General features: G+C 50.7%; 1 protein-coding gene across 3 annotated transcripts in view; it reads right to left on the bottom strand.

The window, feature by feature from the left end:
- The window catches only part of Plekhh1 (pleckstrin homology, MyTH4 and FERM domain containing H1), a 46326-nt gene that overhangs the window by 4572 nt on the left and 22449 nt on the right, over positions 1–19305 (bottom strand). For all 3 annotated transcript variants that reach the window (XM_026779736.1, XM_005343257.3, XM_013346473.2), the window contains exons 6-26: positions 18889–18970; positions 18043–18797; positions 14931–15012; positions 14329–14420; positions 12507–12657; positions 12195–12322; positions 11027–11137; positions 9915–10001; positions 9527–9688; positions 8603–8683; positions 8077–8259; positions 7330–7438; positions 6438–6550; positions 5504–5680; positions 5127–5224; positions 4254–4431; positions 3604–3759; positions 2510–2610; positions 1652–1793; positions 611–753; positions 365–494 (exon numbers count right to left, since the gene is read on the bottom strand). In XM_026779736.1, the coding sequence (XP_026635537.1) occupies positions 365–494; positions 611–753; positions 1652–1793; positions 2510–2610; positions 3604–3759; positions 4254–4431; positions 5127–5224; positions 5504–5680; positions 6438–6550; positions 7330–7438; positions 8077–8259; positions 8603–8683; positions 9527–9688; positions 9915–10001; positions 11027–11137; positions 12195–12322; positions 12507–12657; positions 14329–14420; positions 14931–15012; positions 18043–18797; positions 18889–18970 (3261 nt within the window). The remainder of the gene's footprint in view (positions 1–364; positions 495–610; positions 754–1651; positions 1794–2509; positions 2611–3603; positions 3760–4253; positions 4432–5126; positions 5225–5503; positions 5681–6437; positions 6551–7329; positions 7439–8076; positions 8260–8602; positions 8684–9526; positions 9689–9914; positions 10002–11026; positions 11138–12194; positions 12323–12506; positions 12658–14328; positions 14421–14930; positions 15013–18042; positions 18798–18888; positions 18971–19305) is intronic.

Raw genomic sequence — 19305 nt, 5'->3', positions numbered from 1 at the left:
CTGATTCCCCTGGGTGGTCCATCTCTCTCACTTCTGGCCTTTTGGGTGGCCAGTAGAGATGAGTTTGTTTAGGTTATACACTGCTTTGTCCTTTCAGACTTAGGTCTGAATCCTCGTGTGAATTAGTTGAGCTTGTCTTTGCAGCAGAGGCACTGGCAAGTCAATAAAGAAAGCACGAAGATAAACAATGAATTATAACTCCACGGTAGACCATGGAACTCTGGAGCAGCCAGAGTAGGGGAGATGGCAACTCCTAGGGTTTGATAGTGAGGTGGGGGCTGCAGACCAGACTGATGGACATATGAGCAGAGAAGGGAGAAACAGCATTCTGGGGGTTTGGGTAATTCCTTTTGCTGTCACTCACCTGAGCAGCAAAGAGCTTAGCACCAAAGAGAGGCCATTTCCGAGCCACAGTCAGGTAGATGCGGATGCATTCAGCAGGGGAGCAGCCTTGTAATGCTGCCCACTTGGTGGCCATCGTATCTGCCAGGTGCCTGGTTTGAGTGGACAGAAAGAAAAGAAATGGTGCCGATGACGTGCCCGCCTGTTTCCATCACAGCCCTGAGGTTTCCCCACAAGCTTCCTCTGTAAGACCTTGCCTCCAGCCTACCTCAGCTGCTCAGGGGGGGCTCCAATTCGATAGCGCTTTGGGTAAAACCTGTCGAGGACCTGCTGGAGGAGATGCTGAGATTTGGCAGGAGGTGTACCTCCAGGACCTGGCAGGATAGGCTTCTCCAAGTCCCCGTATTCCACCTGAGGTAGAAAGAGTTAACAGTCACGAGTTTGGGGGGTGAAGGGGCTGCTGTTAGAGAGGTAAACAGCCCTTACCCATTATGCTTATCACATGACGATGATAAGAATTTATCTATGCCTCATAGACATTAGGGAAACATCCTTAGGGTCCTAATAAGATTGTCTAGATCAACTCTCACTTTTAGCTAAATGCTAGAAAGTGGAAGGTGCCTCAGACTGCAGAGGATAGAAGAGGGCTTGATGTCAGACAGCTAGCCCAAGCATCAGCTCTGCCACTTAGTTTTGTGTCTTTGTTCAAGTTATTTAAACTGAGTGTAAACTTCCTTCTCCTAAGTGGGGATGAAAAGTACAGAGGCAAATACATCTGAAATATTAGCATGTGGCTTGCTACAGATATTGATGATTATAATTACGAAGAGCTTGGAACCTAGACTGGACTTGAATTTATGCCAACTCTGCCTCAGCTCTCCAAATGCTGGGATTATATGTGTGTGCTATCACATCAGGAACCATGGAGGTGTCCTGGACAGCCCATGCCTAAAGAAATCACGCAGGAGAATCGTTCTGAACGTGTGCTCTTTCTAGTCTTCTACTTAGAATGTGGGGTAAAGTTTACCACATGCATTGTGCCACATACAGTGCTCCTTTCCACACCCTGCAGGCAGGGAGGAATCGTGTTTTCCACATTCACATAAACTGAAGCACTAAGAAGTGACTTGACCAGGCTCTCACACTGGAAGAAGACGGATTAAGGCCAGTTTGTCAGTTCCCAGTCCCATTCTGCACACAGCCTCTGTGCGGTGAGCGAGGGTCCCTTCTCTCTAGCGCAGAACCCCTCCTGCTGCCTCAGGATCTGCAGTCTTCTGTAAGGTCTCAGGTTTTTCTAACAGAAACTCACCTGGGCCATCAAGGCAGCCATTTCAAGAGCCAGCTCCTTGGTGACAGGAAATCTTCCTGCCACAATTTCTCCACTTGTTTGGAAAGCAAGTAACAGCCGCTCTCGCTCTGTCTCCCCTTTGACTTGACTTCGAAAGTATAGCCTATAGGGAAGACAGTAAGAAGCCAGGTCTCAGCTGGCACCCCACACGAGAATGAGAAACCTTTCTCTGCATCTTTACCTTGATCCCTACAGTGAAGATAACTGTTTATGCCATTTGTCAGCCTCTTTCTACCACACAAGAAATTCGTAGCCAAGTCTAACCTCACTGTGGGCATGCAGGTCTCGCCCGCAGCAACAGGAGTCAGTTCTGAACAAACCACTAGACTCACTATCTGGTGCCTAGAATCACAGTTTGTTAAGGGTCTGACTGAGTTAAGACTCCAAGAGACTGATGGAAATTATTTGCCTAGAGACATACTAGATTAGATCTCTCCTGTTTAAATTGGTAGGAAATACTTGTGTATGTCCTGAAATACAGGAAAATTTTATTCCTAGATTTAAGTATCTGGTGCTTACACAAAACTGTACCCTCACATAAGGTACATATAGCCATCCCAGGACATTGGTATGGTTTTGGCATGTGTGCACACACATGCCCACGAGGTAGTACAGAGAAGGCTGACAGAACATGAGCTACCAGGGTCTCACTAGGGATCAGGAGGGTGGCTAGCCTGCAACCACCTGATGACTGCCACTTAGAGTGGTAATTATAGGCCCCTCTACCTTATTGGGGTAAGCCATTATGTTTGGGAGGTGATGAACTGGTGCCCAGGGGCAGCCCTCATGTGCACCCCACCCTCAGGCGGCTCCCAGGACCTGTTCTTATACATCAGCTTCACGACGCGTGTCCCACCCTCAGACTTTCCGGGGTGCAGCTCCTTCAGTGTTTGTTCCCACTTGGAGATGGCATCACAGATCTTGAAGAGACAAAAGTCCAAAGTCAGAAAAGCCCCTTGTGAGGAGAATGAGGTTCAGCCAGAGCTGGATTCTGACAGAGCTGAGTGAGGGTTCTATCCTTAGGAGGTGGCCCTATGAAGCCCCAGACTGTCAGGATGGGAGGTGCCTATCAATTCCCCTTTGATGAAGAGGTAGATGGCACCAAGAAAGACTGTTGCCTCATCGGCTTTGTGTGACCTCTTGGGAAACAGGGTCGGCCCCAGTTAAAACCCATGGTATCATGGCTCCATTTTATTCACCATATTCTCCTTTCAATAAATATACCCAAAATCCTGCTGTGACCAGAGCCCACACGTTTACTAGAAAGATATGTGGCATTTTTTCATCACTGCTAAAGACTAACCTTTTGTTCTAGAATAGCAAAGGAAGCAGATGCTGGAGCCAAATGCACCCATCCAGTTTGGCAGTACATTCCCATAAGTGCTTAATACCCTCATGGAACTAGCCCCACACCACCACACAGATCAGCTGTCTCTTTCAAAGGCTTTCACCTGCAGAGGTGCCATGAGGACCTACCTCCCTAAACTATGGTTGAATCTATAACGTATACCATAAGCATAAGCAAACAGAGTATAGCTAGGTGATGGTGCAAACATGGCACCCACTGGATCTACGCTATAGCTGTTGACCCAAGGGGACAGATATAATTGGTGGCACGCTTGTGAGGGCCTCCTCATCTTTACGTCCTTACACTGAGATAAGAGGCTCTCCCCAATGCTGCGTAGTCCCCTGAGGGAGGCAAGAGATGAGGATCTTGCCTCCAGAATCAAGGTCACATGTAGCTTTCCCTGCATGCACAGATCCATTTTAGGATGGCACGAAAATGCTGGCCTGAAGAGATCATCTTGGTCTCCACATCAGACAGGCTGCTGACAAGTTAGGCACACACTGGACGAGTTCTATCTGTGTGTGTGTGTGTGTGTGTGTGTGTGTGTAAGAGGGGGAGTGCTTACCTTGACACGCCCTTGAAGACAGTGCTCCAGGTCTCTGCCAGAAGGATCGTCTGTGAAGAGGGCGAAACCAGACTGGGATGGCTTCCTCATGCCTGTCTCCTGGTTCAGCCGCTGGAGGAACTCATCAACTGTGGAGGAGCCATCAAAGCCAACCACCTGGAAATGGGGAGAGGCACCCTGAACCAGCAGACTTCCTGAGGGACTATCACTGGGGGTGGCACAGGGTGAGTGGAGGAGGCCAAAGCCAGCTGGTTTCCGCATTCACATGCAGAGGAACCTGAGCCTGCTCACTGTAAACTGGATCTGGACAGGCCCAGCCGCTCCTTTACAGCCAATATTCTGGGGTTACAGCCAATATTCTGGGGTTCCATCTCATGCTACTTTCTGGCCCAGTGTTTCAGCTTCCGTGTTCATGCAGTGGGGTCAGAAGTCCTACCTCTAAGGCACCAAATAGGATTCAAGACGCTTTGGGACTCAAGCTCCTTTCTCTATACCCACACTGATCATGGCACTCCACTTCAGATCTAGGCCCACCCCTTTTGTCCCTATGACTATTAATCTGAAAGCCTACAAGGCTTAGCGCACTTAGAAGTATCCTGTGGGCAGTGATAGGGAAGACTTGGGGTAGGGAGCATGCTCAGCGTCCTTACCTGATAGGTCCCATTGGCAAAGTGCACAGGGATGCTGAAGGGTAACGAGTGGTGGAAGGGGTTCCGTAGCAAGATGGACACTACTTCCATACGCGACGGCCTGGCCTCCCGTTCCCCTGTCTGCAGGGTCCGCTCCACTGCTCGCTGGCAGTAGGTGGCGTACTGGCCAGTTTCACTTCTAAAAACAGAGACTGGGATAGTAGGAATTCCTTTCTCTTGGCACCCTGAGGTGCATACGCAGACTTAGCTGGGATAAAAAGTAACTGGATGGGGTGTGGGGGCCTGAAACTGGTACAGGATGTTATTACATTTTTATTTCAGCGGGAGGCACACTGTGGAAGCCAGAGGACAAGTTGTGGGAACTGACCCCAGGTTGTCCCCTTGGCGGCAGTCACCTTTACCTACTAAGCCATCTCACCAACTGCAGTTTGTCCCTAAGGACTTATCTGCAGCACATGTCTGCCATGGGTATCTTCTTTTCTTGTCTCTTTCTTTACACTAGTATTAGGGATCGAACCCAGGGCCTTGTACATGCAAGGTAAGTGCTCTACCATGGAGCTACACCCCGTCCCCTCATAGACAATCTCCCTGTGTAAACCAGAAGAACACCGATAAACATTTGGGGATAATTTGGGATAGCATGGCTTCACGTGAGACTGTTCCCAAAACAGCTAAGGACACACGAATCGGTGTCCAAAGAAGGTAAAGTATGCTTGGATCTCCACTGCTCATATGTACAAGGTGATGGGTGAAGTCTCTCAACCCCAAGCAAATCTGAGGGGATACGCAGTCAATTCAATCTTGTCTTTCCCTCATCCCTTTGAAACGTGGCAGCAATAGTGAAGGAGGGACAGGGGAAATACTTCTGCTTACCTGGGATCTGCATGACGTTGAAGCCGCTGTTTGACATACCAGAGGAAGTGATGCTGAGGCAGGAAGAGTGGGGCACACAGAGCCAAGAGCTGCCAGCACTGCCATGGAACACAGGCAGCATGGGGTGAGTGCGGGCATCCTGCTCTCCTTCACTATTCTTTCTCCACACCAGAACCTCAACTCCCTTGCCAGGCAATGCCCAGGGTAGCAGTCACATTCTGACCATGCACAGATCAGGCAGCCATGCTCAAGCAACTTGGCAGAAGCCGCCCGTGGGTGAGGATTGGAGAACACCTGCCCAGGCACCTGCTACCCCTCCCCCCTTAAACAGCTCTTAGAAATGGTTCTAGCCAGTGATGTCCCCAGCGTGCGCCCACCTGCATAAGAGAGTACTTCTGGGGCGGGCGGCAGCTGGTCTGCTTCATGAGCTGGCAGTAGATCTCACTCTGTAGCTCGGGGTGAACAAGGCAGACCTGCAGTGCTGTCTGCGCCAGGGACACATGGTAGTCCACCGAGGCAGCCTCCACAGGCACGTTGATGAAGAGCTGACAGGACTAGAAGGAGGGGGACAGTGGGCACAAGGCAGGAGCACCCCATTGGTTTTTCCTGGGACATGCACTGGTGTAGCAGAGCTTCAAGGAAGATTCTAGTAGCCGGACGGTGGTGGCGCACACCTTTGATCTTGGCACTCGGGAGGCAGAGGCAGGTGGCTAGCTCACTGGCGAACATTGAAACAGCCCTTTCTGGAGGGAACACTTTCTGCTCTTGAGGCTGACTGGCTAGTTCAGGGGTGGAATCACCTTTAAATGTAGTATTTCCATTACATAAGCATGAGAAAGATGGGGTACCACAGCCTGGCATTTAGCTCCAGGTCCTGCCTCTGCCTCCTGTGTGCCGCTGTGACTATGGACATTTAGCACACTAGCCCCTAGCAAGGTTGTTTTGGTTTGGTTTTTTGTTTTGTTTTGTTTCCAGAAAATGCAGATGGGCACAAAGAAAACTAAACTAGGTCAGAATCTCTGATTCCTGCATCCAGGCCTTTTCTGTGGATATCTGAAGGAGATGGCGGCTCCTCAAGGGAGAGCTTTGGGAAGATTTCCCAGAGCCCCAGAGCTTCCTCCTGGCCTGCAGAAGGGTTACATTCCTGCCATAGAGGGGTTCCTGTGGAACACTCTCTCCCTCTCCACAACCCTCGGGCCACCCCATAATCACTAGATCTCCTGTGCTGGGATGGGCAGAGCTGTGCCAGGCAGAGCCCGAGCACATGTGGGCGCCAACAGCCAATAGGCCCGGACTCCACTCCCATGTTACCTTGAAGAGCTTGAGAGCCTCCGTCTGCAGGGCCTCGGAGGGCAGGGTGGTAAGGGAGGTACAGAGCCCATCTCGGCTGTAACACAGCATGGGGTGCCTCCAGAGTGGGGAGTCTGCACAGAGCACAGACCAGAGAGCAGTGGTAGTCACTCCAGAGAGAACTCGCCGCCTTCCCTACCAGCCCCAGCTTTGACTTGCAGGGAAGACAGTGGCTTAACTCTGGGAACCCTGGGTTTTTCTGGGTTGATCATCTACAGACTGAAGGCATGTAGGTGTGCACTGCAAACTGCACATTCCCTCACACGGATGTTGAGGAAGGCAGCCAAAGCTTTGCTGAGGAGGCACAGCCGGGCCAAGCGGATAAAACTGTGAGACCCTGAGCACAAGTGTCTGCATGCAGAGACGGCCTTCCTTGCAGCATCGGGACAGACCGGCCCTCAGAGCAGTAATAAAGAGGTATGTGTGCTGTGTACTCTGGAGAGTTCATGAGGGCCCTGAGAATTAGCTGCCAAATAAGGACTCTCAGACATCCCAGGATTAGATTAGTCGGGTCCAAATTGAGGCTTCATATATTAACAAACTCTTAATTATAGATTAACCAGCTGCTGCCTCCCCTGCCTCCACCCCTGCCCCCGAGTCTTCTGCATAGCTAGCAAAGCTACAGATTAAACAGAGTAGAACATTTACCCAGGTGTCTGGAAAGTCTGTTTCCCAGATTCCCTCACATCTAGTGGTTCCCTTAGTGTTTTGGCCACAGACAGAGAAGCCCTGGAGCATGGGTGGGAGACTATACATACAGCTTAGGTATAGTAGGGCTCTCTACTCTTGTCCTGTGTGCACCCTGCCCCTTCCTTCCCTTCAGCCCAGGCAGTAATGGCCATGCTTGCCTTACCTGGGTCTCCCTCACCATCCATCAGTTTCCCAATGAGCTGCTCGTAGACAGTGCCCACCTTGGCACTGCTGCCACCTGCAGCCACTGTGAGGTGGTAAAGCCATGTATCCTGGAAAAGAGCAAAAACAAGCAGATGCTAAGGAGGTAGGAAGGGTGGAGGCAAGAGTCGGACGTGCGGAGGAGATGTAGCTCAGTGACAGAGCACTGGTCTATGTGTGAGTTCTGGGGCTTACTCCCACCACTCCCCTGCAGAAAAACAGCGTGTAATTTAAGATGGGAACAGAGGTGTCCACCTGTACTGACGTCAGAGCAGGAGCTGGGAGGCTGAGGTAGAGGGATCTCGAGCTTAAGGTTGGCCTGGGCTTATGAGACCTTGTCTAGGGGAAATAGAGGTGGACTATTACTAGCTTGGCTAGCATGAGTCAGGAATAAAGACAGGATCAGGTGGGTCAGATGTAGCCCACATCTCCCAGTCTGTGACACTGTGTCATGGCCCGTGACGGAGGGAGGCTGGTCACAATCAGGTGGGTCAGATGTAGGCCACATCTCCAGTCTGTGGCACTGTGTCATGCCCGTCATGGAGGGATGCTGGTCACTTGGAATGGACTCAATAGACAGTCAAGGGTAACATTCCCATCCAGCGTCCAAGAAGAAATAAACTTGAATTTGGAAAGCTCAGGAGAACAGAGAGAGGGGAAATCAGAGCCCAGGCCCAAGCTAGGCCACAAAGGCCCAGCTCCTCCTTACCTTTTCATGCTTGGTGCCGATGAGGAGGTAGGTGGGGCTGTGCTCTGGGGGGTTGATCACCAAGGTGCAGTGGGAGGAAAGCAGCCGTCTGGTTCCTCCAGCCTCATAGTCTTCGTCTGAGTCACAGGATCGATCTACTTCCTCTATGTGAGCATCCTGCACAGGTAGGCAGCCCAGGGGTCTCTGCGGACATGAGCCTTCCATGAATAGGCTAACAGGAGGACAGGGGAGTCTCCTTCTGAACGCTTAGGCTGGGTGGGGCTGGATAGCACAGACGTGGACAGAGGGCAGGATGATGAGGTGGAAGGTACAGAATTGCAGCCAGGCCAGAAGCAGAAGACTGTGCTGTGGAAAGTGCCAGCCCACTACACTGGTTATGATGCTGGTCACATGCCCTGGAGGAGCAGGGCAGCCGGCTCTGTATTTGGTATAGGGTTTGGTGTGTAGAAGGTAAAGCTGGGGGCTGCCGTCAGTGGCCTGCACAGTGCAGTTTGGAGGAGGCGCCGTTAGGAGGCTGATGAAATACCTTGTCCTCGTGGCTCCGGTAGTAGTAGAAGGTTTTCCCAACAAGGGCACACCAGACCAGCTTAGAGTGGCCATGCTTTACCTGTTAAGTGAAATGCCTTCATTAGAACCAGGACTCCAAAATAAACTCAGGCCTTGCCAAGACAGACCACGGGGAAGAGTACCAAAGTCAGGGCTCCATTCACAGTGAGACTGCCACAGTATGTACCCTGTGGTAACCCAGCCACTACTGAGCCACTCAGGGACCTATGACCTGCCACTGAAAGATTACCCGGAAAATCAGAACGTGGGTATGGGAAGACCCTACTAGTTGGCACAGGCCAGAGCTGTAAGGATGCTGCAAGGTAAATAAAGACCCAGGTAGTCTGGAGCCTTAAGTAAGGTGCTCACAACAGAACAGCAACTGAACACTCACAGAGAAGAAGGGCAGGCTGATGGGAGGCAGAGGCTCAGAAGGAGAGTCTGAGCACCGAGCTTGCTGAGCACAGTAACCCACAGTAACTAACCCTGTGAGAGTGCTTCCTAGTTAACTTCCCTTTGCTGGGCGTAACTGGGGTCTCTGCTTCCAGGAAAACCCTAGTTAAAATGTCTTTAGGCAAACCTGGGATACTATTAGTCTTTGAATGGCAGTCATACTGGCTTTACCTAGGTCTTTTCTTTGTACCATTAGTCCTGACACAGCTAGTTACACTGTGGGAGGCAGTGACCAATATCCTCAACATTAAGTAAAACATTTCTTTCCCTTCTGTCTTGAGAACAGTTGCCTTAAAAGCCCTCATCTCTGTTTCTAAAATCACCACCATCATTTTGTATGCTCAGACTATGCTTGAGGGTCCACTGGCTAAGCATTTGTAGAGAAAGACCACCATCTCTGGGCACTCCCATGCCTGGCTTCCATTACTTCCCTAGCCGATCCACCTCGTACCTTGGTCAGCCAGCCCTTCACCGTAGGCTTGGTGCCCCCTAGACGCAGAGCTGGAGGCCCAGTGACCTGCACCTTCAGCAGGCTCTGTAGGACACGGATCCATTCTTCCAGGAGGCTGGGGGACTCTGCTGTTAGGTAATAGGTTTTGTTCTCGGAGATGAGCTGTGGGGTGGAGTGGAGCGGGGCTGGATTAGAGTCAGTGAAAGACACAAATCCTTCAACCTGCTGTCCCTTCTTTTCATGCTCACAACCTAAGACCGTATCCTACGTTTCATACTCCTGCTATGAAATCCTTCATTCATGCTTACTTTTGCCTCGTCTTTGCTTCAATCACAGTCCTATCCACACCATACTGCATCTAAAATCCAGCTGCTACAAGCAGGCTCACCTGAAATGTCTGTGCTCCTTCCCCTCGGACAATTTGGCAATGGGAGTTCAGATCCACTTGACCTTGAGGTTTGCGGATGACATCATTCTGCAAAGGAGGAGTAAGAAGGAGAGCATTGGAGTCTGGAGGCTTCTCAGATCATCATTTTTTTTACTCCAAGTTATAGGTACAAAGTGGAAAGTGATTCCCATTCTGGCTATGGTACAGTGAGTGACTTGTTCTAGATTCTTCTAGCAAAACAAAGTGGAAATTAGGAACATGAACCCCTCTAATGCAGGCCTCAAAAGATTTCAAAAAGGAGAGCAAGCCTCTAAAATCAGATCAGAAGCTACTAGGTTATTACTGATCTTTAAAGCCCCCATACTCCTTTAACTGATCTATGTGTGGTGACGAGTGCCTATAGTCCCAGCTACTCTGTAGGACATGGCAGGAGAATGAGGCTGGTCTAGGCAACAGAGCAAGACACATCTCAAAAAGAAAACAAAACCAAACCTTTCTATTTGATCCTTATACCCACAGATATTAATTAATAAATTAAGGGCATATAAGCCACTATTAGCCTTTCCAGCATTACTACAGACACTATAATTGATAGTAGCATGCTTTTCAAGGAGAAATTTAGGTCCAGAATCCTTAACATGGAGCTGGAGAAAGCTTCAGCCAAGCAAACAGCTGCACAAGAGACAAATCCATTTTGTTCTCTTTATAACATGATGCTTGATTCTGCCAACCTAGTTCTCAACATTCGAGGCCCCTCAATTCCAGACAGTAGAGGAAAGAAGAGGAAGCAACGGATTTTTCAGTTAGAACGATCCAGAAAGGGTAAAGACAGTCTGGGAACATCATTTTACAAGGCCAGGCATAAGAAGAGATCAGTTCTGAAGAAAGAGGAAATTGCCAGCCAACTGGTCTAGGACTGCCTTGATAGCCTCCCCAGCTTGTTTTGAGAATAGGTGGCCAGCTCGGAGCCCCTGTGTGGCTCAGCACCTCTAAGGCCAGCCATGATGCTAAGTCTTACATCTGGTAAGCCCCAGCCACACTGTCCTTCCTCCAGCTCGTATACAGTGTGGGTCTGGGCTGTGGTCCCTGTGATTACGTCCTGGGGCGCTCACCGGAGATTTGTAGTACAGGATCTGTCCCTGTCTCAGGACAAACCAGCGCCTCTTCCATGTCTTCACCCGGCTCCCCATTTTCAGCAGGTAGCCTGACTTCTCCAGTGCCTCCTGAGGTAGAAAACAAGAAGGGAAGAGGGGACAGAGGGGGAATCACATGAGGACCCTGTGGGATGGAAGGCAAGGAGGGAAAATGGAACAAAGGGAAGGTCACGGGAGGCACCTGGACGCCACTTAGGACAAAATGGTCTAGATCACCACTGGGTCATTTTGTTGTTAAGAAAAAAATTATTGACCACCTATGAGTGTTTATTTCTAGGCTCTGTACACTAATGAGATCCAGAGAATTGAATAAAGTGTGGCAATCCTACCACGGAGAAATCTCAGTGATGACTGGGGAAGGAACACCTGGTCCACCAAGAGAAGGTGGTGGATCAGGGCTGTAAGTAGGAGAGAAGCTGGCCAGGGAAGGCTTGGGGAAAGACCAGCATCTAAGCTAGCCTATAGACCTGTGGTTCTCAACCTTCCTAATGCTGCGACCCTTTAATACAGTTCCTTGTGTTGTGCTGACCTCCAACCATAAAATTATTTTGTTGCTACTTCATAACTACTACTGTTAGGAATCATAATATAAACATCTGCCATGCAGGGTATCTGCATGAGACCCTGCGGCTGTACAGGAAAGGCCAGATTCTTTTACCAGGATCCGCTGAGAGGAGGAAATCCATTCAAGGCATCCCGGGTGGGAGAAAGCAGACAGGTCTCTGAGCCACAGGCTCCCATTCATAAAACACAGCAATACCCATCAGGAGCATGAGGCAAACGAGACATGAGACACAAGCCAGGCACTGAGATAGCACCTGGCCTGCTAAAGCTTAACCGTCAGCTCACGGCAGCATCTGAGGGTCGGGGTGAAGATTAAACGGGACAGGTGCAACCCTCATGGGTCTAAGGAGCTCCCTGCACGTGGGCTCATCTTTCTTCATCATGGGGTCTGTGCACAGCTGTCTCTGTGACACTTCTAGGGCCACCTTCCCTCTACCATCTCTGGGTCCTTCTCTCTGGCTGTTTGCTGTGTAGATACAGAGGCCCAAGCAGCCTCTGCTCAAGTCTGCTCCTACCTAATGCCCCTTTCCCATTCACACACAGGGCTATGTACTCTGCTCACCCCATCAGTGGAGTACGATGACGTACGCTGGAGCTTGTGTTCAGGCTCTGAGTAGTCACTGTCCAGGGAGCAGGCATCAGGAGGGATGGCGTAGTCACCCTCAGAACTCAATGAGGACATGGAGACTCCTGGCCACAGAGGAAGGAAACAAGGCTGGGGTCCCACGCTCCTTCCAAACACCCATATGGCCAGAAGATGTGAGGCTCCCATTACCCACTGGGATCTCCCGAGTCTGGAGCTGAGGGTAAAACTGGTAGAACCCTGGCAGAGACTGAGCAGTAAGAGACTGAGAGTCCCTTCTCCTCTGTGTACCTCTCTTGATGGCCCGGGGGCTGCCCAGTCCACTGGTCTTCCTGTATTCAGAGCAGGGGAGTGACATCCGGAAACTCGCTTGAGAGCCGCAGTCGTCATCAGACCCAGAGGACTCATCCACAAAAGGCACACTGCTGATCTGCGTGGCTTTCTGCAAGACAGGCACCTCCCAGCTACAGCTCAGGCTCCAAAACAAGACCCCGCCACACAACAGCTGTACCTAGCTCGGTGTGCCCACGCAGCCTGTCTGGGGAAACATGAGACCGTCACCCAGCTGAGGCCCCGCTGACTAGACGAAAGTCCCAAGCAGTGTAGAGCCCCTTTCTGACCTCACTCCTGCAGTCTAACCTCCATGCTGCTTTGTGGGTCCCCCAACTCCCCTACCCCAACTTCTGTGGTTCCCCAGAGAGCTCCTGTTTCTTCCACTAGGGGGCCAGAAAGCCATGCCACAAGTCAAGTGTGGGACAGGATGCCGAGACAGGGACGCAAGACTAATACTTTCAGTGTTGTACGAGTGTGGCAGGAGCATAGCCCAAAGATGGCTCTAGTGCTGAGCATGGTGGCGCACGCCTTTAATTCCAGCACCCAGGAGGCAGAGGCAGGCAGATCTCTGAGGAGTTTGAGGCCAGCCTGGTTTATATGATGGCTTCCAGGCCAGCTAGGGATACACAACAACAAACTAAAAACTATTGGGACAAAGCATTTGAATGGATTACCGTTTTTGTTAGATCTTTTTTGTTGTTATTGTTGTTGTTTGTTTTTTATAGTTCTAAAGATAGACCACAGAGCCTCACTCTTTCGAGGCAAGTGCACGATCACACAGCTACATCTCCAGCCCACAGCCCACAGTCCACAAAGCGCTTTTAGACAGTAATCTGGCAGAACCTATCAGAATCTAAATATTCACAGAACCTGCCCAGGAATTCTATCTCTAGACCTGTGTCCTCCAGAAACATAAAGTGCACAGGGTACGTACGCACAGCGGTGCTTATGGCCACATTTACTTCAGAAAGGGATGGATATAACCTACTTCCAGTGAGCAGAGGGGACCCAAGCTAATTATAGTGCTGTCTGCCCCAGGGATAACACACAGAAGGCATGGAAGGGCAGGCTCACATGGTTAGGTGAGTAACCCAGACAGTGTGCGTGTGTGTTTGCGTGTGTGAAAGGAGGAGAGTGACAGAGGAAGAGAGATGGGAGAAAGGAGAGCGTGTGTACAGGCACACGTGCACATCTGTAAACCTGCAGTCGTGTCAGACGGCCTACAGAATGAACGCCAGCGCGTTAATGATAGGAACTGGGAGGAAGCAACATGAGAGAAATTTTTACTTTTGCTTTTGTGTTTTTATTCTTCTAAGAAAAGCATTAAGCATTACTAACATGATTTAACAATGAATAAGAACTAGGAGTGTAGCTCAGTGTATAGCAGCTGCCTAGCAAGAAGGGGCCCTGGGTTCTAACTCAAGCACTGTAAACCAAACAAAAACTAAGAGCAAAAAGATGAAAATATCATGCTGCAGTTACATGTGAACCTCTTAGAACAGATTATAAATCATGACAAAACGATGGTGAGCAGTGCTCTTGTTACTGCTAAGCTTGTTCTCCCTTGCAGTGCACTAATAAGCTTGTTTTCTTACACACACACACACACACACACACACACACACACACACACACACACACACACTCACGGTGGGCTGAGCTGCCTGACCATGGTCACTGTGTGAAGACACCTGACCCTCCAGCCCCAATGCAGGCACTGCACTGGGACGAGGGGCTTCTCCTGATGGGGACTGTCTTTCTTGTCACAGCAATTTCTTACCCCCTTCAGTGCTGTGTAGACAGGCACAGTGACATTCTTGTAGATGAGGCCAGAGAAAGCTCCAGGGAACGCAAGGGCAGGAGGGCCTGAAGCTGGGGCGGGAAAAGAGGGAGGAGATGAACTGAGGAGGCAGCACTCAGCCAGAGGCTTGGGGAGGCAGAGAATGGGGCCAAAGCCTTCCCATCTCTTCTTCTGGCTTTCTGTTCCCTTGACTTCCTGGGGATCATGATCTCTATGGCTAAAGGCCCATCACAACAGAACCCAAGTGCTGCCCTTTAACCATTTGCTCTCCAGGAAGCTTGCACCATGTCCCGCTCTTGCTGGCGTGAGCTATAAATGCATGCCTGTCATAGCAGACACTATGGATGGTCAGCGACTCTGGAGCCAGGGGCTCAGGGCTCTCCCCGCCCATCTCAGTCCTGCAGGAGGCCAGCGTTATGAGATGGAAGGCAGGACTTGAGGACCCTCCCTTGCTAGGTGGTAAACAGAACTGTACAACCCCTCTTCTAGTTCCAAATAGCCCTCACTGCCTGCTGTACCCCAGGGAATGAGAGCCAAACCCACCAAGGACATTTTTAGGCCCTCGGGTCCCCCATACTCACCACAGCAGGCAGCATCACTGCGGGACGACGCGTCTGATGACAGCTGCATGCCTGATGTGGCCATCGCATAGATCCGGCTCTCCTGTAATAAAACATCCCAGACACTCAAGGACTGCTCATCCCAGCCCCTCCCACAGTGGAAGGAAATCATGACTTGGGGTGAGCAGACCTGGGTTCACCACCCAGGACAAGCTAGTCACTGGCTGAGGAATTTTAAGCAAGTTTCTTCATTTCTTAGCCCCATTTCCCCCAGCTCTGAATATTACCGGCTTTTTGAAGAGTCTGCTCAATGGAATCAAATAAAGTAGCTAATTAATGTAATATAATTAATTAATTAATATAAGCACTTCATGCCTGGGTCACAATCCACACCCAGCAGATATTACTCCCTCTGGCCTCTACCCTTTCCCTTGAGGCAAAGGAGGTTTGAAGAGAGCTGGTCAGTAAACTGTCTCTCCATTTCTTGGATTCCTGCCTATTTTAGCGACCCCAGGGTCCCTGGGTCTCACTCCAGAGGCTGAGTGTTGACAGGGAGGGAGGGAGAGCCACAAGGATGTAGATGTTTGTGATTCATCTGTCTGAAGGCTAGGATGCATGACTTCCTACGGTAGCAGGGTGCATGCCTTAGGCTTCCAAGGCCAACCACAAAGCTACTGTGGCCACAGGGCTCCAGAGCCCTAAATGTTCTATAGAACAGAACATTCTTCTGCAGAAAATTCTGGCACTAACTATGCAAGCCCTTGGGTCTGAAGCAGACTCAAGGGGAAGAGCGTTTTACTCCCAACGGCCAGGAAGGCCTTTCCCAGGCTGCTCCAGAGCTGTTTGCTCACTAGCTCTCCAGTGAGTACAAAGGCCTCACAGCCAACAGGTGAGTCACAGGGGCTGACCAGGAAAGTCAGCCATGTTGGACCAAAGGGACTGGGATGGATACTGGCCCTAGAGCAGCGCCGCTAGGGGTGATGTGGGAAGATATGCTGAGGTAACCAGAGCTATGGCAAGACAGGTGGAGGACAACAGAGAGACCCTCAGGCAGGACAGGGCCAGGGCAGAATGCCCACGCTGGGGCAGGATGCCCATGCTCAGGCAGGGCAGATACATTAAGTGTGGGGAGTAACTGGGCAAATATATCTCTGCCCATATTGATCATGAAATGAAACTCAAGGTTGAGGGAAGAAGGTCAAACAAAAGACAGTTCTGTTGGACAAAGAGCACCAAGTGTCTCTCAGGAAGCTGTTGAAAGGCTTAGAGAAAAAGCAGCACAAACGCAGAAGGCAAGTGGCACTGGTCCGCCAAGTACTTGCACTGAGAACGCCCTTCCCTGGATTCCAGGCCCTGCTCCTAACAGTTACTGCCCTGCTGGCCCTGCCTGAGGGAGACACCTGAGCTTCGTTCGGGAGCTTGGGTAAACTGGCAGTCTGTCTTTCCGTCAGGAGCGAGCTACAAAGGGGACAGAAAATAGGAGACAAATTCTCCTCAAACGGTACTGCTGATAATGGGGGTCCCCGGATGCCAGCAGAAACAGGGAGGTCAGACCTGACTCTGAGTCTTAACACTGTCATCCTGCAGTACAGCTGATGACGGCCCACACCTGGAGCCAATCTTGTTCCACATGCTACTGTGCCTCTTGCAGCAACACACAGGCTGGCTTGCGGTCACAGATAAGGGTAGTTAAAAGCCTGGGTGCAGAGCCTCCTTGAACTAGCACTTCAAAAGGAGACCCGGGAGTGTGCTGCTGAAGTTAGGGGCCTCCACCCCACTGAGAGTACCCCACTTTCTCCGCGGCCAGGAGCAGATGTCCTTGCACACCTGTAGGACTGGGCTTGATTAAAAGATTGGCATATGTGCCTGTGTCCCCAGGGGCAGTGCGGCTACAGTGCTGGGGCTGTGCTTCAGGTGGCCAGACATCCACTGGAAGCCTAGAACTTTCACTACCAACATGACTTGGGAAAGTGGCTGCAGTGTAGATAGTAGTTCCTATCTATCAAAGGGAGAGATAGCTTCCAGTCCCTCAGACAGAGGAGGCTATTCCCGAATGCCAGGCTCTGAGCCAGGCATCATGCCATCCTCACTACCCGCATGTGAACCAGTAACACTCTGCCCTCCTGTGTTTATTTTAACCTTCATCGCAGATGTCAGACAAAGAAGAGGAACGGTAGAAAGAATGACCTCGTCCCCATACCCGTCTTCACTCTGTACTAATGTACGTCCAGTCTTATTTTATCTGGATCCCCACCTCCATTCTAGACATCATGTCACTGTATAGAACGTCACCCATAAGGAAGCTAAGGCTGAGACAAAAAGAGCAACAATGGTAGACCACTGATCATATATACGCACTGTTCACTACATATTTTAACAATTATTTAGCATGTAGGGAGGTTTGCCTGCATGTATGTCTCTGCATTACTTGTGCATCTGGTACGTTCTGAGGAGGCCAAAAGAGGTCATTTGATCTCCTGAAACTGTAGTTAGAGACAGTAGTGAACTGGGACCATGTGCATGCTGGGCCTCAAACCTGGGTCCTCTGGAAGAGCTGAACCATCCCTCCATCCCCTCAATATACATTCAATCCTCCCAGGAACCCCATTAGTAGGATCAGCAGGATGCCTCAGTGGGTAAAGACACTTGCCATCAAGCCCGACAACTTGAGTCAGATTTCCAGAATTTGCATGGTGGAAGAAGAAAACTGATTCCTACAAGTTGTCCTCTGACCTTCAGGTGGGCATCATGGCACACGAATGCCCCTCCCCGATTTAAGTGGGAATAAAGAGAGACCCCTACTATTCATCACCATCACCCTCATGTTGGGCTGCGGGCTTAGTTACGTGCCCAGGTGTGGCCTGATCTAGAGCAGAGCTCTCCACTTCCACGCATGGTGCCTCAGAACCAAAGTGAGCTGAGGACATCACAAAACACCAGACTTGGCACATGGCGCACATCATTTCAGATTCTGCCTCTGCCCTGCCTAGGTGCGTGGGTCAGGCAGGCCTGAGTACCAGCCCCCCACATGACCATGAGGAGGAGCCTGACCTCATGGGCCCTAAATATCCTCAGTGAAGACCACGCCTATAGCTGGCTCTGTCCCCTGCCCAACCCTGATAAAGTCACTTACCCAAGATGGAAACCGGTGCAGGGGGGGCGTAGGTGGCTTGTTCTCCAGTTCCCCTTCCTCCAGTTCAGCTCTGGGGGGCTTTGGGCTTTCTCTTTCTTCCTGTTTCCCCGATGGAGGTGCTTCCTCCATCTCCATCTTCTCTGCTTCTTCCCGGGCTTTAGCTCTGACTTCAGACTTGGAGAAGCCAGATGAGGGGAGGGCTGACAGAGCCCCAATCTTAATGCTTACCACGTGGTTACAATGCCCAGGACCCACCTGGGGTTGACTGTGGTGTCTTTTGGTCACTTGGAAGCTGTCCCGGGAATTGCTGGGAGCCCGCACCTTTGGCAGGGTCAAGCTACTACCAGGGCCACCTTCCCTGGTAGAGATCTTAGTCCCAGGGAATGTCCCTCCCTGAGCAATGAGCAGATCATCCCTGTAAGAAACTGACCCATGTCTGGGGCTGCCAGGCTTCATGAACAGCTGGCTGGGCGAGCCCTCTCTTTGGAGATGAGATTTAAGGGTCTTGGCCTCTGCTATCTCCCCAGAGTAGACCATGCTGAAGTTCGAATCCTCAAGACTTTTGGCTTCCGAGGCCGAGTCCTTGTTCTGTAGGGTACTCAGAGCAGGTGCAGGCACAACCACCTTCGAAGTTTGAGTATGGGGATTACTGTCCTGCTCCACAGGCTGGGCTCTGGGTCCTGAAGGGACAGGATTCCCCTCTGGAATTCCCTCAGGGACTACTAGCAGCTTCTCTGAAGGTGTCATCCGAAGATCTGTGGACGAGGCGAAACCAGACACACCTATTGAGGATGTCTTCCGTTCTTCCCACAACGTGCCATGCCTACAGACACTGGATCTACCTACCCTCAAGAGCATCCTGAAGGGCTTCCACCTGCTCCACTAGCTGCTGGTTATGGGCCTTCAGGTGTTCATTCTCTTTTTCAAGCTGGGCAAAAAGAAAATGACAGTTTAGGGGACTGTGTCACTTGTCATTCAGTGGTAGACTGATCCCTAGCCTGCCACAGCCCTGGGTTTGATACCTAGCAGTAACGAAACAGATTTAGGATGCCCAACCCCTGCTCGTTCATATATATAATACAAAACAAGTCTAAAAGTCCAAATCTTTAAAGTAGCACATGGTACCATTTGGGAACCCCTGCACTTTCTTTTCCAGTTCGTTTTTATTCTCATTCTCTGTCTCTCTCTGTCTCTCCTGTGTGTGTGTGTGTGTGTGTGTGTGTGTACAATGACTTGGATACATTGCAGTTAATCTTTTTCTTT

The sequence above is a fragment of the Microtus ochrogaster genome, chromosome 1, assembly GCF_000317375.1.
Source record: "Microtus ochrogaster isolate Prairie Vole_2 chromosome 1, MicOch1.0, whole genome shotgun sequence".
Lineage (NCBI taxonomy): Eukaryota > Metazoa > Chordata > Mammalia > Rodentia > Cricetidae > Microtus > Microtus ochrogaster.
This window is presented reverse-complemented; position numbering and strand designations above follow the sequence as displayed.